Genomic DNA, 25,495 nt, shown 5'->3' with positions numbered 1-25,495 from the left:
CCTGCTAATGTTGTGAATGAAAAAAAACACAAAATTACCCCCCTCCGTTGTGCGGGTCATGGCAAACGCCATGATTACACACGTGAATCCCATAGCGAATGATCCAAAGTTCCCCCAGCTCCCCCGTAACATGAAAAAAGTATATATAAGAGAAGAAAAAGATAGTATCACTACTCTCGATTAATATTTCTCAAATTTTTACCTTTCTCCCCCGTATCATATAATTAAAAGTATATTTAAATATTCTTCTGTCCTTAATGTCCATCAACTCACTTCAGTGTCCCCGTCTTCATCTTTAATCTGTTTCACTTTTAAATCTTTACTGTGTCTAGCGAATATCTGGGAGTTCTTGTGCAAACTCCTCTGCATCCCAATGATCAGTAAAAAATTTTCTTTTTCCGTCATCCAAAAAAATTATCAGTGTTGCCGGGTGGTGCAATATAAATTTATAACCCTTTTCCCATAAAACTTTTTTTGCTGGGTTAAATTCCTTCTTTCTCTTCAAAAGGTCATATCTTATATCAGGATAGAAAAGAACTGCTTTCCCTTATATCATCAATGGCTCATTTCTCTTTCTGGCACATTGGGCAGCCACCTTCAGGATCTTTTCTTTATCGTGATATCTTAAGCATCTTATCAAGATTGGTCGTGGGTTTTGATCAGGTTGAGGTTTTGGTCTTAAGGCTCTGTGGACCTCTTCCATTTCCAAATTTTCCGGGATCCATTTTTGAAAAAATTTTATTGGATCCTCTCCCTCTATCCCTTCTTTAAGACCAACAATTTTAATATTATTTCGTCTACTAAAATTTTCAAGCACGTCTATTTTTTCCCCACAGTCATTTTCTTTCTGATGTCCAGGCAGGAATATTATCTTCCATTTTATTCACTCTATCAATAGTGTCTCCCGTTATTTCTTCCAGCTTTTTAACTTTCGTGTCCATTTTCTCCTGTTTTTTCACCATTTTATCAAACATAGTCTTCATATTTTTAATATCTTCTTTTATTATTTTTAATGTTTTTAATTCTTTTAATTCATGCATTATTTGTGCCAAAGCTTCTCTTATGTCTCCAGAATATCTTCCACTTCCAACCTCTTCCTGTTGTTCTTCTTTTACTTCCTCATCTTCATCTGTATGTTCCAGAGAATCCGAATCCACCTCGGGTTCATTTTCACTTCCACTTCCAATCGTAGCTGGGATTTGTAGTTCAAATTGCTCATGTTTGCGCATGCCCTTTCCTGCGCGCACACGCAGTTCCTGTTGTTCCTTCTTGGAGACTGTTGATGTTGCCACCGATTCCTGTTCTGTATCGCTGGAGGTGAGATGCACTTGAGTCTGAGGCTTCTTCATGGTGGCCGGCCCAGCTTGTACTGTCTTCAAAGTAGTAGTTTTCTTCTTTGTCTGTTTAGGAGGCATATCTAAGGAAAATCCTGAGTAGTTTAGACGTAGTTTTTAGAAAATATTTACTAACTTTTCTTCACTTAAACATTAGTTTTTTATGGGAGAGCTGGATTTCCACGTTTCGATCCTATGTCATCACGTGACGTCCCCCCTGAGTTGTTCTTTTCATCCACAGTGTAGATTTTGTTTTCCATTTGAGTGTTTTAGTTAACGGCCCTGTGTGGCCTAGCGTTCTTTGTTTTGTTTTCCCTTTAACACTGGTCGCATTAAAGTCTGTAAACCATCGACACTCTTCAGTGTCTCTCACTCTGCACTTGGGCCACATCCGAACCTGGTGACAGCTCTTGTCTGTCATCATAGATCAAATGCTCACCGCAATATATATACTAAATGTAATTGATTTACTTATTTATTCTTTGTTCTAAATTATCATGTATTGCATTGTACTGCTGCTGCTAAGTTAATAAATTTCACAACATATGCCAATGATATTAAACCTGATTCTGATTCTGACAAGCTAAAATTCACCATTCACGGTCAGTCCCTTCTACCTGTTATAGAATATCACAATGTACACTTGAAACACAAAAGGTACATAGTTATCTAAACCAGCTGGAATAATATTGCTCTGTTAGTGGCAGTGGTCTAAAAGTGAAATGAACAACATCAAATATTACTGGTAATACGAGGGGTGATTGATAAGTTCATGGCCTAAGGTAGAAGCAGCGGTTGTGGAGCATACAGATCCCTTCTTTGTAGAAGTCAGTGTCTTGGACCTCCAGAAGTGGTCCACAGCATGGCGTGATTGATAGTTCATGGCCTAAGGTAGGAGATGAGTTACTAACTTCAAACTTTCTGCATTTTAATTCAAATAGTTGAACTGCACGTGCATGTAACGAGAGCTGTATAACCTATCTCCTTCTACCTTAGGCCACAAACTTATCAATCACCCCTGCTGTGGACCACCTAGAGGTTCAAGATGCTCTTGTTACATGCATGTGCAGTTCAACTCTTTGAGTGTTAATGCAGAAAGTTTGAAGTTAATAACTCATCTCCTTCTACCTTGGGCCACAAACTTATCAATCACCCGTGCTGTGGACCACTCCTACAAAGAAGGGATCCGTATGCTCCATGACCGCTGGACTAAGTGTGTACAGGTAGGAAGGGACTATGTTGAAAAATAAATGTGCTGTGTTTTCTAAAATTGACTCCTTCTACCTTAGGCCACAAACTTATCAATCACCCCTCGTACAGCAACTGAAACCAACATAGATACCCTTACTCAAAAAGTTATTACTTGTGAATTTAAAGAATCATAAGGTAAAGGCACTACACCAAGGTGTGGAGATTCTGAAGGTGCAAGGGTTGATGAGATTAAAACAGTAGCCTGGAGATAACCATGCCTATCCTTCATACTTTTTAGCTGGTGGGACACTTTAGTATGTATGCTTTTCATAAGAGAGGTGCATATCATTTCCTAAGATGATATCACTACCCTATAAGGAAAGCAGAAATTTCCTGGTCAACACTCTGATTCATCATGGACAGTTTATGTCCTAATTGAGATTTAAACATTTGTGTACTATTCATGCCTCTCCAGCTAAAGGTGTATATAACATGGAATGTATATTATATAATCATTGGACATTCCGTCCATTATGCCTATGCCTGCTCCCGGTTGAACAACTCCACTAGTCTCATGACCCAACTCCTTTCCCATAGCATTACAAACTACTTGCTTCCAAGTGACCATCCAATTCTTTCTTTAAGGCACAGATTGATTCTGCTTCCACCACCCTTACAGACAGTGAATTCCAGATCAGAATGATTCTCTGTCCAGTAAAAGATTTTCCTCATGTCTCTCTTGCATTTGCTTCTCAAAAATTTAAATCAGCGTCCTCTAGTCCTTCAGAAGTTCACTAATGGGAACAACTTTCTTCTATTTACCCTATTTAAACCAATTATGATTCTACACACCTCCATGAAATCTTTATTCAACCTTCTAATGATTCAAGGCAAGCAACCCAATCTCTCCTTGAGAGTGTTATAGCTCAAATCACTCATCTGCTAAAGATAAATGAAAAATGACATAAGAGGATAATAACCCTGGGTAATAAACAGTGATAAAAGTACATTAACTTGGGCAGGATATAAAATGAGGAAGAATTGGAAATTTGTCTCAAGTGGCAATGAAAAATGGGTACTTTCAGTCTGACTGTTCTTAAGATGAATCACTTAATATTTAGTTTCACAGTAATGAATGAAAATAAATATATGGCTGAGCTCAGTCCTTTCTCAGAATGTTGTAAAGTGTGAGTATGCTGCAAAGTGAGGACAGATCAGTTCAGATAATGCATTCATGTCTTTAAGCAGATCAGTGCTAATAAAATATTTCTTGTTCAGGTGAACACTAATGATGCAAAGTCAATGACAATAGTGAAAAATAAACTAATGGTGAAATTAGAGTTTGTTTAAAACTGCTCCTGATTAATTATCAGCCCACTCTAGTACAATAGGTGCTGTGGAAATACCAGGGCAGGAACTTACTGTTGTAATGCCAGTGAAACTATCTTCTGCTAATGCATCCTGAAGTTACTGTCAGTGGCTCAGTACCCTGCAGTTTGCTGCTTTCTCCGCCATTATCAAGCAGATTCTGAGACACACGAGGCCTCCTCTTTCTCTTCCTTCTTAAATTCTTATGTTCCTTCCTGATCTGCTTTCTGAAAGAATTCTCCTATAAGCAAGCATGATGGCATTGCCAACTGCATCTAATAACAGATTGGAAGTCCAGCCACATGACTTTGTTGGCTACTTTCTTCAAGGTCAATGGTGAGCTCTGCTCTTTGAAACAGAGGGTAGAATCTAGGATAATGCTGAAATAGTTATTAGTTGCTGCAATGTGTTTAATTCCTACCATTGATAGAATTGCTTTGTGCTAAATTGGCTGGCAACGTAGAAGAAGGTGATGAGAGTGTAGAATGGAGATGGTGCTGGGTAAAGTTAGCGTTCAAAAGACTGAAATACGTAGACAATTTTAATGCGAGAGATAACCACAATCTATACCATTTATCAATCCAAATGATGAATTCTGTTAACTATTGCAAGTAAATACATAAATCCCATCTTTTGTTTTATGACACCAAATCTGTTTTGCCTTTGTCTGATTCTACCAAAACATCAGTTTAAACTTACCTCAAAATGACTTACTATCTGATAAATAATCAAGCAAAATTGCATATCATGAAAACATCTAATGGCCTAATTGTAACAATTCTATGATTATATAATCTTTGCTTATGTGCATTCTACATAAAAATATTCAGTTATACAATAAACATCTTTTATCTCATTTTACCCTGTGTCATTATACTTCTTTCATCACGTTTAAAGATGAGTATAAAAGCGAGGAAAGTGGTGTCATTTAATGCCACTACCTGATTCAGAAGGATGAAAGCCTCAGTCAGAGCGAAGCCCAGCATTCCAATTCCTTTTGCATTCAGGTTATCAAGGTGTTCTCTGAAATGCTAATCAGAAGAGCAAAAAAATAGCACAGTAAATTTTTATGTTCATACAATTGCTTCAAATGTTACTTTCACTGGGTTATACAATGACGATCAAATATATACAGCACTGAGAAATGTCATAGCAAGTGAACTTATTCTGAAACAGTACAGTAAAATGGCTTATTGCAGAATCACTATAACAAAGAGAGTTACCGACCACAATGTCTACAGGGCTAAGAAGTCACATCATGCATGATTGCAAATCCTTTAGAAACAGAACGTGCTACCAATACACAGCAGATCACATAGTTCTGAGGAGAACCGTTGAAATGTGCACTCTGTCGTGTGAAATCTCTCCTACTGCAGGTCTTCTCTTTAATTATTCCTACTCTCTGAAAACTTCAAACATTTTTACTCAAACTTGGTTTATCTTTTCTGATTGAAGCTTATTCAGTTGATAACGTTGTGCAGCGTGTTATTTTCCTGGGCCTTCCTACTCAGTATCACTGTTGGCAGATTCTCCCCATGCATGTCCTTACTTGCTCTACTGAAAGGGCCTATCTGATTGGCCCTGACTATCTGGAGTCCAGCCTTGTAACCTGGATAGCAGCAAACGTCCCCAGAAGTGCTTCGAGGATATACTACCCTTAAGATACCAGAAAGGCTTTGAAAGCCCCTTGAGTGTTTTTTAATGCCTTTGTCAGCAAGCACACCTCCAAACTATTTAAAAGAGACTATATGGTAAATAATGCATTTAAATAAAATTAGCTAAAACTGACGTAAATATTAGAAATCTTAAAGTAAATGGAATTAAATTAGCGAAAAAGGAACTTGTCATTCCTTTTGCCTCTTTCCCCGCAGCCCAGCAATCCACACTGAAATTTGTGGGGTTTTGATCACATGTCAGTTCTAATCTGGGCAATGCTGATTTAGCTCAGTAAAATGAAGCTCCTTTGCTCGACTTCCCTTCCTGAATCTGCCTGTGAGTTTGTGACCTCTGCATTTTGCAATGCAATGCGTAAGAGCCCCAGTCCTGTTTGCATTCAAACAGGAAAATAAGGCAAAACCAAAAAAGTTTAGAGTTAATTATTGTTTCTGATTTGAATCAAGATTTCCACCACCTGAAGTACATTAAACTCTACTTTATCCAGTATTTACAACTCCAAAATTCTTATGCATCGGACAAAATTTTCTAAGGAAATTTTCTAAGAAGATTGCCGCCAAAGGATTTGAAAACGTCTTAAATTTTGTTGTGTAGTGAAAGAGTTTTTCTGCTCAAGTTTTAGTGCTGTTTTATTAGTTATTTCACATCTTTTTGCATGAGAGAAGAAAGGCATGAGGGAAAGGAGGCATGGGGGAAGGAGGGCATGTGAGCAATTGCTAAGGAATGCTTTCAAGAAGGCAAGTAAGCATAAATCCCCTCAGGGTTTGACTTCCATTGCAAAATGGCAGTGAAATAAATGAAATAAACTGTACTGCCTTTCTGACTATAATAAAACCAGAAAAAAAAGCTGGAAGTTCTCATAACAGCCTGCATCTGTGGGAAGAGAAACAGAGTTAATGTTTCAGATCGAAGATGGATTGAGTATTTTCAATATTTTCTGGTTTTATTTTAGCTTACCAGCAGCCACGGCTTTGTTTTGATTTTCAATACCATTTTAACATTCAGATTAAGTGATTTTAGCTGAAATTGTAACGTACAACTATGCATAAAGGTCTATGAATGGTCTGCAGAAGAATGCTTTGGTTTGAAATCCAATGGTGAATTTTAAATGCAGGGTGGTGCAAAGTAAGTGTGAGAAGACATTTTTAGCTTATTTACATTTATATATAATGGCAGTACCCTTATAGGCTGATTAGTAGCAACAACCCCATTGAAGATTTGGCACCATAGTGAATACATTCATTTGATGTACTTCTGTGGCTTTTCACATTTTATTGTCTAACCTTAAATAACCTTAAAGTTTATTGTCATCCGACTGTACATACTGTATATGTAAAACCAAATGAAACAACGTTCTTCTGGACCACAGTGTACCCACAAACCATATATCACACACCACACATGAACCAAAATATTACCATCAAAATGCAACATAGAACTGTAGAGTAAAACATTGGTGTTTAGATGGCAGTGAGATGACATATGGTTCAGCAACTTATTTGAGGTTTATGGAAGGAATACATGTATGTGATCCACATTAATATTCTTTAAGCAATTCTCAAGCAATCAGCATAATTATGTAATATCACCCACCCCCTGTTCCCTGTGAATGCTGAATTTCAATAAACTGCGAGCAGAAAAAAAATGCTGTCACAAAGCAGTACTGACAGGCATCTGAGGCTGATATATGATGTGAGGGGGCTTAAAATGGAGGCAAAAACATCCATTATTAAAATTAAAAAAACAAGCAGCAAGTTGGACTTCAATTACCTATACAAATAGGTTACAGCTAATGAACTTTTAAGGGAAGATGGGACAGATCCTGAATGCATGTTAACACCATGAATTCAAATGCTAACACATTCTGCTGACACTCTCCAAAGGCAAAAAAATACTCTGGATTACCTTAATGTGTGAAAATGAAGGCAGATGCAGAAAGTTTGTATTTTTTTTCAAAAGCAATGTCATTTACTTTCAGCAGGCTACAATTCATCATTATTGTTTCCACTGGGAATCCTGCCACCGCACTTCTATCCCTCCTGGAACCAGGTATATTACATCGAGCTGCTAAGGTTACCGGGTTTACACAAGCTGAGAACTGCACATATTGCTGACAACACAATCGCCTACAGTGCAATAATGGGGAATTACTCCAGAACCCTTAGAGAAATGTACAAATTATGAACGGTCTGGAGAAACCTAGTCAGATTAATTGCGATGTCTCTCCAGTTAAGCCATTGCTCCAGGTTATCAAGAGCTGCTAAAGTACACCTAAAATGCACGGTAAACAATTGACAATAAGTTTATTTCAGTATCAAGTTAGACACTTGCTTAAGTCAGCTTTTTATTTAGTTACACTTTTCAGACTGGAAAGTAGTAATATATTTCTTAAACTGTCTCAAAACCTCACTGCATACAAATATACTTGTACAACGTATAAGCTTAAAGCAAAATCTAAGGAACAGATAACAAGTTATTTTCATATTTGGGCCAAACACTGACAATGATCTTATGTCCCTTTATGAGTCAGGGAGAATGCCCTTCACATGTACAGGACCAAATCTTGATGCCAATGTATTTTAATGGGTGGGGGGGAGAAAGCAAATGGTGATGTCCAGGCAGTCAAGAGCCAAGGAGATCTCACTTTTAACAATGTAATTTACGCAGAGTGGGTTTCAGGAGGAAACTCCTCCTGTTTCCTTAATAAAGTCAGTATTTTTTTAAAGTCTACCCAGCAGATTTTTTTTGTAGCCTGAAAAGGCAACAATTGTCCACATAAAAGTTAATCAGAGACTGTGTGGTTGTAAGGACATTTTTGCAAAAGAATTGGGAAATAGGTAAAGAGCCCTCCTTGCAGAATTGTAATCTGTTCATTTTTGGAGGCTGTAAGACAACGTAGGAATTAACCTCGCAAACTACAGCAGCAGCATCCTGACTAGACCCATGTGCAAGTTTGACAAAGCATTCCCACTTTTGTAGACTCGGTGGCCACTTTATTAGGTACACCTGTACACCTGCTCATTAATGCAATATCTAATCAGCCAATCATGTGACAGCAACTTAACACAAAAAAAAGCATGCAGTCAAGAGGTTCAGTTGTTGTTCAGATCAAGTATCAAAATGGGGAAGAAGTGTGATCTTTGTGTCTTTGACCATGGAATGTTTGTTGGTGCCAGATGGGGTGGTATGAGTATCAAAGAAACTGCTGATCTCTTGGGATTTTCACACACTGCAGACTCTAGAGTTTATAGAGAAAACTGCGAAAAGCAAAAGAGATTCAGTGAGCGGCAGTTCTGTGGGTGAAAATGCCTTCTTAATGAGGGAAGTCAGAGGAGAATGGGCAGACCGGTTCAAGCTGACAAGAAGGTGTTAGTAACTCACATAAGCACAGATTACAACAGTGGCGTGCAGAAGATCACCTCAGAACCCGCAACGGGCTGAACCTTGAAGTGGATGAACTACAGCAGCAGAAGACCACGAACATACACTCAGTGCATACACTATGTGTATTTTTCAGCATGATTGCCAACAGGACTCAAAATAGAGGCCGAGCCAAGAAGCAAGCTATTTGCACCCTGCACATTGGAGAAACCTGCCTTGTGGATAACATGCACTTACCTCATATTGAGAGAGGATGAATGAGAAACATAAAAGAAAATGTTAATCATAAATTCATCCAAAGATTTCACTCCACTTAAATTCATTCACTGTGACTGGTTGTCTTTGCATCTCTTTTCAGGAGGAGGTTAGTTTTAGGACCCAAGAATTCTCATTGTAAGAATAAAGAATTCAATTAATATGTGTAGAATTTGATTAAATTATCTAGTTAATATCTGAATTATTAATACTGTGGATAACTTTAATGCCCACAAGTTATGAGTGAGAGGCAAGCATTTTCAGTTTTATTGAAATGAGTCAACAATGGCAGCAAGGAAATGTTGGAAACTTGACTGGAACCCACTTTTTCTATAGCCTCTGCTGTGACTTAAGTCTTGAAGCTTTCCAATGGTTTACTTTCTTAGTACGGCAAGTACTGCAAAAACTTTCACTGCAGTATAAGCACAGCTTCATACCCCATGATTTAATTTGGCCTGTGTTAAGTTGCTGCTTCAGGTTGTCCTGTTTGCGCACCCATTCCAATCTACAAGCTGCCTATAAGATATGCAATGTTGGCAGGTCCAGCTAGCCACCTTCCCCTTCGCCACCCACATCTTTTTATTCTGGCATCTTCTCCCTTCCTTCTCAGTCCTGAAGAAGGGTTTCGGCCTGAAAGGTTGAACTATCTAGTCATTTCCATAGATGCTGCCTGATCTGCTGAGTTTCTCCAGCATTTTGTGTGTTTTGATTTTGATGCTCTGGATTTCCAGCATCTGCTGACCTTCTCATTTTATGATTTGCTGCTCCACTGCAAAGCCTCTTTGAGGCATGACTTCACCTAGAGAAGTTTAAATCTTCTCTTCAGCGGGAGTCCAGTGAAACCCTCTCTCATTGCTCCCCCTCTGTGATCTCTGCTGGCCTTCGACTATAAGCTCATCCAGATGCGCTACCACAGCCACGTATCCTTCCTGGGAGCTTGTCTTTGCTGTCATCTTGTGTCATGTGGCTTCCAAATACCTTTCCCATCCACCTGCCTGGCTTCACCTATCACCTTCCAGCTAGCCTCCTTCCCAACACCCACTCACTCTCTTACTCTGGCATCCTCTCCCTTCCTTCCCAGTCCCTCCCTTTTCAGACCTGAAGAAGGGTCTTGGCCTGAAACGCTGATTATCTATTCATTTCCAAGAGATTCTGCCTGACCTGCTGAGTGTCTCCGGCATTTTGTGTGTGTTGATTTGGATTTCCAGCATCTGCAGACTTTCTTGTCTTTATTATTGTTTCACTGTTAATCAGGACTGACCATGAAAGCTGACTAAGCCTTTCACTGACTTCATTTGGGCAGGCAAGGGAAATTACTGCCCAAAAATGATATCTGCTAGAAACAAAAATCTCCCCATGGTACCCAGCAACCAGAGTCAGATAATGCCTTGAGTTTCAAATGTGTATAAAAGGCTGATGCTTTGTTTTTGAGGGAACCAGATATTGCATGGATATCTCTTGAATTGCATAATAGTTACTGCATATGTGCACATTTAAAGCTGAAATTGTAGAATGAGATGGCATAGATTACATAATTCAGAAATAACTTAAAATAAGAAGAATGAAAATGGAATATGAAAAGAAAAGAAAATGTCTCAATGATAAAAGTTGTAATAGCATTGCACTAACGGCTACGCTACTGTGGCATCATTCATGTAGACAGAGCAGAGCAGTGGGATGACAAGCATCCTTGAGGTTCACCTGTATTGATTGTCAGTGAGAAGGAGATGCTATTACTGATCTGCACTGACTGTGGTCATCTGACGGTGACGTCAAGGCTGCTTTTGCAGAGGGACGTACGGAGGCCCAGGTTTTGAAGCTTACCATTAGTACTAAGGGGACACAATGGGAGTACATATTTCCAATATTTTCTGTATTTATTTTCGATTTCCAGCATCTTTAGTTTTTTTTTGATTTTTTGATTTTTTTGATTTTTTAAAATTCTTTAATCATAAAGAAAGCAAGGCAGGGTCTATACTTCATTAGGAGTTTGAGGGGATTCAGAATGGCACCAAAACAATTTCTACAGTTGTACCATGGAGAGCATTCAAATCGGTTGCATTGCCATCTGGTATGGAGGCTCCAAAGCACAAACTGAAAGAAGTGACAGAGAGTTGTAGACTCAGACAGCTTCACGGCAGTCCCAAGCCTCCCCACCGTCGAGAACATCTTCAGAAGATGGTACTTGCAGAAGAGTGCTCACCATCCCACACATAACTTCTTTTCATGACTATTCTCAGGAAGGAGGCACGGGAGCCTGAGGACCCACATTCAATGTTTCAGAAACAGTTTCCCCCCTCTAACATCAGATTTCTGATTGTCCAGAAATCTACGCACATCACCTCATTATTCCTCTTTTTGCATTATTTGCTATCGTAATGTATAGTGATTGTTTTAATATGTCTTGCACTGTACTGCTGCCACAAAACAACAAGTTTCATGACATATGTCAACAATAATGAACCTTGTTCTGATTCTGATTCATTGACCAGATAACCTTTCTTTCAGCATATTTCCATGGTTCCCTGGCTTGGCCCCATCATAGACATATCCCTCCCCACCATCTCCGCAGTTTATCCAGCTTTTTTTTTAGTGCCTCCTTCCTAATTCTCAGAAGAAGAAACATTAATTCTGTTTCTCTTTCCAAAGAACTGGCCTAACCTGCTCAGCTTAATTTTTAGTATTTTCTGTTTCTACTAAATGCTTTGCGGAGTTTAGATTTTGCTCTGGAGCTGATCACCTACCAGCAGAAGCAATGTTCCTGCCTCTATCTTTTCTGTTCCTTTCAGAATTTAATATTCTATAATATCTCCTCTCATTCTTCTGAATTCCAGTGAGCCTAGTCCCAGCAGACTCACCCTCTCCTCATTGGCTAAGACACCTCATCTCTGGAATCAACCTTGTGAACCTCCTCTGCACCATCTCTAAAGCTAGTATATCTTTTCTCAAGTAAAGAAACCCGAACTCCAAATGTGGCCATTCGGTACTCTGTACAGTTGCAGCATAACCTCCCTGCTCTAAAATTTGATCCCTTTAGCAATGAAGGCCAACATTCCATTTGCCTTCTTGATAACTCATGGCACCAGCAAACCAATCTTTTGCAATTCATGCACTATGCCCCTCTGCACAGCAGCATGCTGCAATCTTTCAGCATTTCAATAATAATCTGAACCTCTATTTTTCCTTCCAAAGTGTATTACCTCACATTTGCCAACATTGTTCACCATCTGCTAGACACTTGCCCACTTACTTTGCCTATCAATATCTCTCTGAATTCTTTCAACACCCACTTGGAAGCATAACTTGGAAACATATATTTTCAGGGAAATGTATGGAAGAAATATGACAAATGTTCAGGGGATACTTGTGTGGAGTTCTGCATAGGTTCCAATGAGACAGGTTAAGGATGGTAAGGTACAGGAATCGTGGTGTACAAAGGCTGTTGTAAATCTAGTCAAGAAGAAAAGAAGATCTTATGAAAGGTTCAAAAACTAGGTAATGACACAGATTTGAAAGATTATAAGGCTAGCAGGAAGGAGCTTAAGAAAGAAATTAAGAGAGCCAGAAGGGGCCATGAGAAGGCCTTGGTAGACAGGATTAAGGAAAACGTATTACAGCGGACTGAAAAGCTTGAGGATGCAGATATTAAGGCAGAGGATGTGGTGGAGCTTTTGGAAAGCATCAAGTTGGATAAGTCACCGGGACCAGACGAGATGTACCCCAGGCTCCTGTGGGAGGCAAGGGAGGAGATTGCTAAGCTTCTGGAGATGATCTTTGCATTATCAATGGGGACGGGAGAGGCTCTGGAGGATTGGAGGGTTGTGGATGTTGTTCCATTGTTCAAGAAAGGGAGTAGAGATAGCCCAGGAAATTATAGACCTGTGTGTCTTACTTCAATGATTGGTAAGTTGATGGAGAAGATCCTGAGAGGCAGGATTTATGAACATTTGGAGAGGCATAATACGGTTAGGAATAGTCAGCATAGCTTTGTGAAAGGCAGGTCGTGCCTTACGAGTCTGATTGCATATTTTGAGGGTGTGACTAAACACATTGATAAAGGTAGAGCAGTAAGTGTAGTGTATATGGATTTCAGCAAGGCATTTGATAAGGTACCCTATGCAAGGCTTATTGAGAAAGTAAGGAGGCATGGGATCCAAGGGGACATTGCTTTGTGCATCCAGAACTAGCTTACCCACAGAAGGTAAAGAGTGATTGTAGACAGGTCATATTCTGCATGGAGGTCGGTGATCAGTGGGGTGCCTCAGGGATCTGTTCTGGGACCCCTACTCCTCATGATTTTTATAAATGACCTGGATGAGGAAGTGGAGGGATGAGTTAGTAAATTTGCTGATGACACAAAGGTCGCCAGTATTGTGGATAGTGTGGAGGGCTGTCAGAGGTTACAGTGGGACATTGATAGGATGCATTGATAGGAGACATGGCAGATGGAGTTTAACCCAGATAGGTGTGAGGTGGTTCATTTTGGTAGGTCAAATATGATGGCAGAATATGGTATTAACGGTAAGACTCTTGGCAGTATGGAGGATCAGAGGGATCTTGGGGTCCATGTCCATAGGACGCTCAAAACTGCTGAGCAGGTTGACTCTGTGGTTAAGAAAGCATACGGTGCATTGGCCTACATCAATCGTGGGATTAAGTTTAGGAGCCAAGAGGTAATGTTGCAGCTATATAGGACCCTGGTCAGACCCCGCTTGGAGTACTGTGCTCAATTCTGGTCGCCTCACGACAGGAAGGATGTGGAAACCATATAAAGGGTGCAGAGGAGATTTACAAGGATGTTGTCTGGATTGGGGAGCATGCCTTATGAGAATAGGTTGCGTGAACTTGGCCTTTTCTCCTTAGAGCAACAGAGGATGAGAGGTGACCTGATAGAGGTATACAAGATGATGAGAGGCATTGATCGTGTGGATAGTCAGAGGCTTTTTCCCAGGGCTGAAATGGCTAGCACAAGAGGGCACAGTTTTAAGGTGCTTGGAAGTAGGTACAGAGGAGATGTCAGGGGTAAGTTTTTTACGCAGAGGGTGGTTAGTGCGTGGAATGGGCTGCTGGCGATGGTGGTGGAGGCAGATACAATAGGGTCTTTTAAGAGACTCCTTGACAGGTACATGGAGCTCAGAAAAATAGAGGGCTATGGGTAACCCTAGGAAATTTCTAAGGTAAGGACATGTTTGGCACAGCTTTGTGGGCCGAAGGGCCTGTATTGCGCTATAGGTTTTCTATGTTTCCATATTTCTATCATCTGTACAGTTTGCTTTTTCACTCAATTTAGTGTCAACTGCAAACTTAGATATGCTACACTCAGTCCTCTATTCCAAATCAGAAACAGGTTTATTATCACCGGCAGGTGAGATAGAAACATAGAAAACCTACAGCACAATATAGGGCCTTCGGCCCACAAAACTGTGCCGAACATGTCCTTACCTTAGAACTACCTAGGCTTATCCATAGCCCTCTATTTTTCTAAGCGCCATGTCTTCATCCAGGAGTCTCTTAAAAGACCATCGTTTCCACCTCCACCACCGCTGCCGGCAGCCCATTCCATGCACTCACCACTCCCTGCATAAAAAACTTACCCCTGACATCTCCTCTGTACCTGCTTCCAAGCACCTTCTTGTACTAGCCAATTCAGCCCTGGGGAAAAGCCTCTGACTATCCACACGATCAATTCCTCTCATTATCTTGTACACCTCTATCAGGTCACCTCTCATCCTCCGTCACTCCAAGGAGGAAAGGCCGAGTTCACTCAACCTATTCTGATAAGGCATGCTCCCCAATGCAGGAAACATCCTTGTCAACCTCCTCTGGACCCTTTCTATGGGCTCCACGTCCTTCCTGTAGTGAGGTGACCAGAACTGAGCACAGTACTCCAAGTGGGGTCTACAACCACTCTTTGCCTTCTGTGGGCAAGCCAGTACTGGATCCACAAAGCAATGTCCCCTTGGATCCCATGCCTCCTTACTTTCTCAATAAGCCTTGCATGGGGTACCTTATCAAATGCCTTGCTGAAATCCATATACGCTACATCTACGGCTCTACACTCATCAATGGGTTTAGTCACATCCTCCAAAAATTCAATCAGGCTCCTAAGGCACAGCCTGCTTTCACAAAGCCATGCTGGCTATTCCTAATCGTATTATGCCTCTCCAAATGTTCATAAATCCTGCCTCTCAGGATCATCTCCATCAACTGCCAACCACTTAAGTTGGTAGATGGTAGACCACTGACTGGTCTATAATTTTCTGGGCTATCTCTACTCCCTTTCTTGAATAAGGGAACAACATCAACATACCTCCAATCCTCCAGAACCTCTCCCATTCTCATTGATGATGCAAAGATCATTGCCAAAGGCTCAGCAATCTCCTCCTTTGCCTCCCACAGGAGCCCGGGGTACATCCCATCCGGTCCCAGTGACTTATCCGACTAGATGCCTTCCAAAAGCTCCAGCACATCCTCTTCCTTAATATCTACATGCTCAAGCTTTTCAGTCCGCTGCAAGTCATCCCTACGATCGCCAAGATCCTTTTCCGTAGAGAATACTGAAGCAAAGTATTCACTAAGTACCTCTGCCACCTCCTCCGGTTCCATACACACTTTTCCACTGTCACACTTGATTGGTCCTACTCTCTCATGTCTTATCCTCTTGCTCTTCACATACTTGTAGAATGCCTTGGGGTTTTCTTTAATCCTCTCTGCCAAGGCCTTCTCGTGGCTCCTTCTGGCCTCCTAATTTCATTCTTGAACTCCTTCCTGCTAGCCTTATAATCTTCTAGATCTCTATCATTACCTAGTTTTTTGAACCTTTTGTAAGCTCTTCTTTTCTGCTTGACTAGATTTATAAAGGCCTTTATACACTACGGTTCCTGTACCCTTTCCCTGACTCATTGGAACGTATCTACGCAGAACCCCACACAAATATCCCCTTAACATTTGTCACATTATGCCACAAATGACATGACATTTGTTAACTTAGCATTAGCAGTTCAATAAAATACATAATATACAAGAAAAAAATTATAATAAATAAATAAGTAAATCTTATTCGGTATACTTTATACAGTATACGTATATTGAATAGATTAAAATTCAAGCAAAAAACAGAAATACTACATATTTTAAAAAAGTGAGGTAGTGTCCAAAACTTCAATTTAGTAATTGGATGGCAGAGGGGAAGAAGCTGTTCCTGAATCGTTGAGTGAATGCCTTCAGGCTTCTGTACCTCCCACCTGATGGTAACAGTGAGAAAAGGACATGCCCTGGGTGCTGGAGGTCCTTAATAATGGACGCTGCCTTTCTGAGACACCACTCCTTGAAGTCCTGGGTACTTTGTAGACTAGCACCCAAGATGGAGCTGACTAAATTTACAACCCTCTGCAGCTTCTTTTGGTCCTGTGCAGTAGACCCCCATACCAGACAGTGATGTAGCCTGTCAGAATGCTCTCCATGGTACAACTACAGAAGTTTTTGAGTGTGTTTGTTGACATGCCAAATCTCTTCAAACTCCTAATAAAATATAGCCACTGTCTTGCCTTCTTTATAACTGCATCGATACGTTGGGACCAAGTTAGATCCTCAGAGATCTTGACACCCAGGAACTTGAAGCTGCTCACTCTCTCCACTTCTGATCTCTCTATGAGGATTGGTGTGTATTAATGTATATTGGGAGCAGATGCAGATCAGGCACTGTCTGCTGCAGCACCTGAACTGCTGCTGCTAAGTTAACAAATTTTGCGTCACATGCCGGTGATAATAAACCTGATTCTGATTCTGATGCTGACCTTGTTCACCACTGACTGCCAACACACTTTTAAGCCGATTTCTACCTTCTATTGTTTGTCCAATCTCTATCCATGCCAATAATTACCTCTAACTCCATACATCCTTATCGATAAGTCTTTCATGAGACCTCCTGGAAACCCAAGTATGCAATATTGGCCTGTGCTCCTCTACTCACAGCACTCATTATATCTTCAAATAACTGCAGTAAGTTTGTCAAAGAGGACCAGTGAAGAAAAAGAAATTCAGGATGTATATTGTATACAATTCTCTGACATTAAATGTACCTATTGAAACCCTTCCTGAATCTATGATTCATCAGCCTGATAGAACAATTTCTATCCAGATGTCTTGCTATTTCTTCCTTAATGATAGCTTCAAGCATTCTCCCAAATACAGACAGTAAGCTAACAAATAAATATGCTTTATATAGACTTCAGGAATATGAGGAACACATTGAATACATTACAGGTGAAAATTGAATCTGGGGATGTAATATAATCAACATTACTAACATATGGCTAGAAGTGGGTTGGGATTTGAATCTAGCTATACCGGGTTATAAAATCCATATGAAACACAAAAAAACTAGTGAAAGATGAGGAGAACATCAGTAATTAAAGATAGAATCACTTCAGTGATAGGAATGGTAATAATAAAGATGCATTGATGGAGGTTTTATGCATAGAAGGAAGAAATAAAAATATAAATTGATTAAAGTGATATTAATCTGCTGATGATGGCAGTGAAATAGTAAAATGCATAAATGCAGAGAATAAAAAAAGTGTACAGTGTAATTATTGGAAGGATTAAAGTTTCACATAAACATTTCAGCTTCTTCCAGAAAAATCATGAATTTCTTGACTGTGTCTAGAATAAGTTCCTGAAGCAAGATGCCACAAAACCAACAACAGAGTATACCATATTAATCTTAGGAACTTGCAGTTGTAAATTAATAGACTAGTCGTGCATAAAAATTTGTTAGTAATGAACATCACTTTAATATAATGTTTAAATTCAATGTAATATTTAAAAGGGATAAACAACAAATATATATATTTTATAAAAAGGCATCAGCTCTGGTTCAGATGGCATTACCGAACATGTAGCTTACTGTTAGTTAAAAGGCTAAGAAATCCAACTAGAAACATCACTAACAATGCATTTTCTGAGGTAAATTGTGTTAAATTATCACCATGAACAGTGAAGGGGCAAGCAATGGCAAGGCAATTTTGGGGGATGAACCAATGCAAATGGAGTACCGGTGCCCGTATAGCTGGCCCGGGAGTGAGATTGGATTGCCCTGTAAGGAGAAGTCTGGGCCCGGGCAGAGGAGATTCGATTTCAATGCTCATACAACAGGCCCAGGTGCAAGGTTAGATCACTCTAGGTGCTGAGCTGATTTTAGGGGCTTGAGAGCAGCTTCAGGCTGGGTGACGAAATCTGGGCCCAGAATGAGTGGTCTAGACCCAGGGCCTTTTGCAGCAGTGGTGCCTGGGTCCTAGTACGAGGTACAATGCGCTGTTTAGACAAGTTAAGCACCGGCCCAGATTGGAGGCGAGAACTGATTAAACTCGCTCTCTGCGATCTTCACTCCTCTTTCCAGGGCGCTGTTCTGGTGTTGAGTCAATTTAAATGCCAGCCCAGATAGATTGAAAAAACAGGGTGTCAGCCAGGATGAGAGCCAATTTCACTCGTTCTGCACGAGGGTCATCTCCATGGCGCTGAGGCTATAAAGACTGCCCAGACTGCTGTGCTCTCTGCCTACTAATATGATGAACTAATAAGCAAGGTTTTGACCCTACTCCGGGCTGCTCTGGGGTTTGGATCTGATGACTAATTTTTAGTTCAGAATGATGTTGTTCACTTCAATTGCTTGCATGACTCGTATTTTTTTTCTTTCTCTTGCACATTGAGTATTGGTCTTTTATTTTAATTCTTTTTTTAAATTGGGTTATTTTGGGTTTCTTGCTTTGTGGCTACCTGTGAGCAAACATATCTCAAGGTCGTTTAATTTATACATTCTTTGATAATAAATGTACTTGAATCTCCTAAATCTGGGTAAGATTAGCTGCTGCCCATGGTAAACCAAGATAATCTGTCAACAAATGGTAAAATGACAGAAGATAAGGAGGTAGTAGTGATTAGAAATAAGATTTAATGTAATACAGAATCTGCCTGTATGCTGATGTGGGAACATCTGTCCTTGCTAGAAAAAAATGCAGGAAGCTAAAGATATAAGAAAGAACTTAAAACTAAAAAAGTCACACACCATGGTCAAAATCCAAGATGGTTCTGAAACTGTTACAATGAGGCGAATTAGGGCATAATTTAAAAAAAAACCAAAAGTATCAAGAAATGTTTGGCAATTATACTTTCCACACAAATTTACAAAACCAAAGGAAGCTAGAAGCACTTTGAAAATCTCAAATGATACTGTAAATAAAAATAAAGAAATTGCGAAGGTATTTACCCACATTAGGATTTATGTACGAGAAACAAAATAGCATACTGGCTATCTCTAAAAATAAATATTGAATCAAAGGTAAGGATTCACTGGAAGCAATGCACACAAAATAACAATAATGGGGAAAATAATGCTACTAAATCTGATACATCAGCTAAATTTCACTTACAATTTTAAATTAGACAATGTGGTATAAATACCCTACTTGCTATTGCAGATTAATTGTATTGGCACCATATATCTCAGTGTTAAATTCCTAGATATCTGTTGCAGAACTCTGAGCTCATCAGAACTTATGGGAAATTAATGACTTTTAATTTCCTTACTGTAGGCCTATGCCAGTGCCAATATAGAAAATGTTTATGGCCCTCATCTCCACTTGGAATTCTCGTCCGATGCTAGACTGTTTTCAGACAATCAGCATGTTTAGTATCTGCACCAGCAATAAACTAGATTAAAAAGGCCAAAATTATGAAGAATAATAGCTTGAAATTCTTGGTTCTTGCCCCATCCACTTGCAGCATTGCTCTTTGATTGGTTGGAGTAGATCCTTCCCACAGAAACCAACATAATTAATTTTTCGCCAGGCTTCTGATTATTGAGGCAGTGATCTGTTGGGTTACCTGTGAATTTTCCATGTAGAATACTGTAATTATAAGTAACGGTGCAAGAGTTTGCAATAACTTAAAATTACTACTATTCATTCATTAGTAGTTTGCTTGTCAAGCCAGTACCATTATGGATAAGCTGTAGATTTCCAGATTGCGATATCATGTGTAGTTATTGGAAGATAACTGCAATTACTGGATTGAGTAACAATATAATGAGTGAATTCAATGCTTTGTGGATGAGATGGAATTAAGCTAGATGATGAAAGTTTAAAGCAGTGGAGCAATTGGATATTGCCTAAAATGGGGTCCGGGCATTGTAACGCACAATTAATTTAGTCTAACGTGGTTCAGGATGAGCATCAAGTTAATTCTGCCTGCTAATTATAAAGATTTTAGCATCCATCCATTGGGGCTGTTGATTACTTGAACAAATCAATGCACAGCTCGGTATTGTAACTACCTGTTACAATAGACTAGATATAAAAAAAGGCCATAAACATGAAGAATAATTGCTTGAAATTCTTGGTTCTCACCCCATCCACTTGCAGCATTGGTCTTTGATGGGTTGGAACAGCTCCTTCCCACAGAAACCAACATTGTTAATTTTTAGCCAGGCTTGACTGCAACACTGCAACTTAAAGCTCAATTCCACCATAAAAGAATAAGGTAGATTTTGATTACAGTAAGTGGCAGAAGTTACATTGGAGGTGATAGCAACTTGGCAAAAGACACTCCCATGGGAAATTCTGGTCCTCTATTTTCAGATACTGAACTGGGACCCCTGCATTGAAAGGAAATTTTGCCCAACAGCAGCAACGCAAGGCACTCTTCACGCTGAAAAGCAAACAAGAGGTGACAATTCTAAAGGAGTCAAACCCTGAGAATCGGGATGCAGTGCCACAAGAAGTTCAATAAGCTCACACACAGTCACTGTCACGAAGTATTGGTGCAATATAATACTTATTATATTCCACCAATACTATCACTAGCCTTATACACTACTTAATTCACCACACCATTATCATCACCATTCAATCTCTATCCAGGAGAACTTGCATCCAGTATTTCTGTTCTTCTTTTATGCTCTTCCGTGCTTGCCACAGCTATAGAGCTCACATCTATAACCTAAACACACAGCCTGCTATTCAACCACAACAGCCAGTTCATTCAGACACACTGCATGACTTCTGTCTTCCTTTTTTACGGAGCAACAGAACATTAACCTGGTGCTAACCCCAGTGTATCTAACCGCCCCCCCCCCCCCCGGAGGAGATTCACCATCACTGCAGTTGGCTCAATGAGGCTAATTCAATCCAAGACAGCAGTCTTATCACAAACAAGAGAAAATCTGCAGATACTGGAAATCTAAGCAATGCACACACAAAATGCTGGAGGAACTCAGCAGGCCATGCTGTATCTATAGAGAAAAGTACAGTTGACATTTGGGGCCCAGACCCTTCAGCAGGTCTTATCATACTTGACCTGCAAACTCACTTCCCCACAGATCAATCATTTCTACAGTCACAATACAAGTGCAAATTTTGTCTTCAAGCTGACATATTACATGCTAAATAATACTGCAAAATGCTGACCAGTTCTGATGAAAGGTTCAACTGCTTTTCTCTCTTTGAATGTCTTGGAGGCTGGGTATATCTAACATTTTTGCTTTCATTTTTAGTTGATGAATAAGACATCATGGTGTTTTGGGTTATAAAGGGGGCTTTGAGTTATTCGTTGCTTTTATTGCATACTGAACTACAGAATGAATTTTCTTTTTAAGAATAAATTGAGTTAAGATATAATCTGCTATATTATTATATACAGTAGATTTACAATAGGAAAGGAAGGCTATAAGCTATTATTAAGGTATATACCTAAAGGTGCCTAGAAATTAAACTACAAGCATTGAAATTTTACTTTTTTTAGCGTAACATATAAAATAGGGAGCATTTCATGAGAGTTGCATAGTTTGCAGGATTCAACCAGCACTTCTAATCATGGAAAGCACTAGTGTTGGTCAAACATTAGGTGCTTCGACATGCTTGATGTTACAACATCCATTCTGTAGCTCTCATTTGGAGCTCCTTCAACTGAAATTGCACCACTTTTTCCTCAATCTTGGATTGAACAGTGGCCATTCACAAGAAAGCATTGTAATCCATTCCCTGCAGTTACACATGTTGAAGGGCTACTCACCCATTTTACACTGCACTCTGTGGACTGAGTCAGGACACAGTGACACAGCAGGGCTACGCGGCTGCATCGCAGTCCCAGCAACTCAAGCTTGAGACTGATCTTGGGTGATCCCTGTGGGGAACTGCATGAAGGTATGATCACGTGAGCGTTCCCCATGGTGCTAGCTACTGCTCACATCCCAAAGGCATATGGCTGGTTACTAATCGGATACTGTAAATTACCCCTGGTCTAGAGCATCAGGGTGGAGTTGATGGCCATGCTAGAGAGAATAACAGTGAAATGTGTGGGGAAATGTAATTAATTATAATGTTTTGATATTCAGCACAGCCTTAATGGGCTGAATGGTTTCCTTCTATGCTATGAGGAATATGAAAATATGCATGTGAGGAGACTTCTGCAAGGTCATACCATAGGTGAAGTATATCACTATTACTCTAGTTACTGCCTGTCTGCCAGGCCTTCACTTATGGTGACCCCACTAGCTGTACAGCATGTGCTACAATAGATGATAGATGACAGAAGTAGGTGGTTATGTGTTGTAATCCAATCAAAGTCTCAAGTTTGAAAACTGCATTTGCAATAAGCAGTCATATGTTCCTATCTCTATCCTTCTGTTGAGCAATGTATCAGGAGACTAAGGTTTTCCAAGTGGTGCTGAAGGTTTTCCATGCCCGTATCTGGGCAGAACTCTGCCACACATTCTCCATAGCTCTGTTTCTGGAGGTCAAGCTCATTGTCCCTCTGTACTCCCTTCTCTCTGGACCTTTCAGTGCCGAGGCCAATCCGTGCAAAAATCACCGATGTCACAGCATTACGACAATCACTGAGTTCTCTATGTCAACAAAGATAATGACATAGGACAAGTATTTATAGGAGGTGTGGGCTTCCTGAAGAATTGGGGAAGAGTAGACTCTGTGAGGCACCTTAGCTACCCCTTCAGAACATAGAGCTCTACATGAATTGCAAGGAATGTTACTCTCTGAATGTAAAAATCATGGTCAACCAAGTAAAGAAATTTCTCACAGCCGCTGTCTTGTGTCTGTTACTGAATCAGGCTGTCTATATTTAACCACTTCTGCTCATGGAGTCCTAGGTTTTGAGGAATCTAGATTCTCCCATTCCCTTGGCTTCTGACACTCAGCTATGCACCTCCAAGTACAACAGAGTGCAATTATAACACTTGCCACAAACCATTAGAGATCTAATTGAGAACATAATTAACCTCTCAGGATAATATTCTGGTGAAAATGCACTGCTCTGGAAGCATGCTGCATAAAGGTTTAGTTATTTCCTCTCTTCAAGCCATTGTCCCCTCCACAGCCTCGAAAGGGCTTGTCCTTTGCATTTGCCTAATGCCCTCTAAGGAGGAGTATGACTGCTCCACTGTGTTCCAAAAGCTGATTCAGAAAGCTGCTGTGAGTTCTAACTGAGGTACAATGCTGTTTCATTGATTATTTCCTCTCCCATTGAGTGGAGTTCCTGCTCAGTGCATTGTAAAACCAGGAAATACCAGAGGGTTGTCAGGATGTGTTATCAAGGCTAATCTGAATGATGTCTTTCCACAATCCCCAACTCCACATTATAGCTTGAGAAGAAGACAGAGATAGGGGAAGTAAGAGGTAATTCCCCCCTGATATTTCATTGTCAAGATTGAATGCCAAGAGTAATTGAAAATCAAAGTAACCACAGATCCTGGAAAACTTAAATAGGAACAAAATCACTGGAAACACTCAGGTAAGGCAGCATCAGTGGAAAGAGAAATGGAGTAATAGTTCCAAGTTTGCAGATGACATGAAGGTTTGTGGTCGTCTTCATAAATGATGGTTGTCGTAGGTTACAAAGGGACATTGGAACGATGCAGAGCTGTGCTGAGAAGTAGTAGTTGGACTTCAATCCTAGGAAGTGTGAAATGATACACTTTGTTAGGTTGAATATTTGAAAGAAGAATACAGGCTTAACAGCAGGATTCTCAACAGTGTGGAGGAACAGAGCGATCTAGGGGTTCCCTCTAAGTTGCCATACAAGTTGATAGGGTGGTTAAGGAAATGTATAGTGTGTTGGCCTTCAATAATCTGGGAACTGAGTTCAAGAGCTGCAAGGTAATGTTGCAGCTTTATTAAAATCTGTTAAGACCATATGTGGAATATTGTGTTCAGTTCTGATCGCCTCATTATAGAAGGGATGTGGAAGCTTTATACAAGGCGCAGAGGAGATTTACTAGGATGCTGCCTGGATTAGAGAGCATGTTGTATGAGGATAGGATGAACAAGCTAGGATGTTTCTCTTTTGAGTGAAGGAGGATGAGAATTCACTTGTATAAGATGATGGTGTGGACAGCCAGTGACACTTTCTCAGGGTGGAAGTAGCTAATACAAGAGGGAAAGTATAGAGTGAATGTCAAAGATTGTTTTTTTTTACAGAGTGGCAAGTGCATAGAACTTGCTTCCTGGGTGGTGGTAGATGGATATTTAAGAGATTCTCAGATAGACACATGGATAAAAGGAAGGCTATGTTGGAGGGAGGGGTTAGATTAATCTTGGATCGGCACAACATTGTGGATTGAATCAGTAAACTCCAAGAGCTGGGCCTCAATACCACCTTGTGCAATTGGATCCTGGATTTCCTCACTTGTAGACCCTAGTCAGTTTGGATTGACAAAAACATCTCCTCCACAATCTCCATCAGACAAGTGTTGTGTGCTTAGCCCCATGCTCTACTCGCCTTACACCTATGATTGTTTGGCTAAGTAAAGTTCAAACATCATGTTCAAGTTTGCTGATGATACCACATTTGTGGGCTGTATCAAAGGTGGGGTTGAATCAGCATACAGGAGGGAGAATGAAAATTTGACTAAGTGGTATCAATACAACAACATCATACTCAATGTCAGCAAGACCAAGGAACTGATTGCAGGCTTCAGGAGAGGGAAACTAGAGGGCCATGAGCCAGTACTCATTGGAGGATCAGAGGTGGAGAGGGTCAGAACTTTAAATTCCTGGGTAGCACTATCTCAGAGGACCTGTCCTGGACCCATCATATAAATATAATTGCAAAGAAAGCTCAACAGTGCCTCTACTTTCTTAGGAGTCTACGGAGATTCAGCAGAGCATCAAAAATTTTGACAATTGACTGGCTACATCATGACTGGTATGGGAACACCAATGCCTTTGAATGCAAAGTCCTACACAAGGTAGTGGATTTGACCCAGTACATCACAGGTAAGG

The 25,495-nt window shown here is 40.1% G+C and overlaps 1 protein-coding gene across 5 annotated transcripts in view; it reads right to left on the bottom strand.

Annotated features, from left to right (window-relative positions):
* The window catches only part of cacna2d3a (calcium channel, voltage-dependent, alpha 2/delta subunit 3a), a 782,368-nt gene that overhangs the window by 356,199 nt on the left and 400,674 nt on the right, over nt 1-25,495 (bottom strand). For all 5 annotated transcript variants that reach the window (XM_073072214.1, XM_073072211.1, XM_073072212.1 and 2 more), the window contains exon 10: nt 4,835-4,924. In XM_073072214.1, the coding sequence (XP_072928315.1) occupies nt 4,835-4,924 (90 nt within the window). The remainder of the gene's footprint in view (nt 1-4,834; nt 4,925-25,495) is intronic.

The sequence above is a fragment of the Hemitrygon akajei genome, chromosome 19 (assembly GCF_048418815.1).
Source record: "Hemitrygon akajei chromosome 19, sHemAka1.3, whole genome shotgun sequence".
Taxonomy (NCBI): Eukaryota; Metazoa; Chordata; class Chondrichthyes; order Myliobatiformes; family Dasyatidae; genus Hemitrygon; species Hemitrygon akajei.
This window is presented reverse-complemented; position numbering and strand designations above follow the sequence as displayed.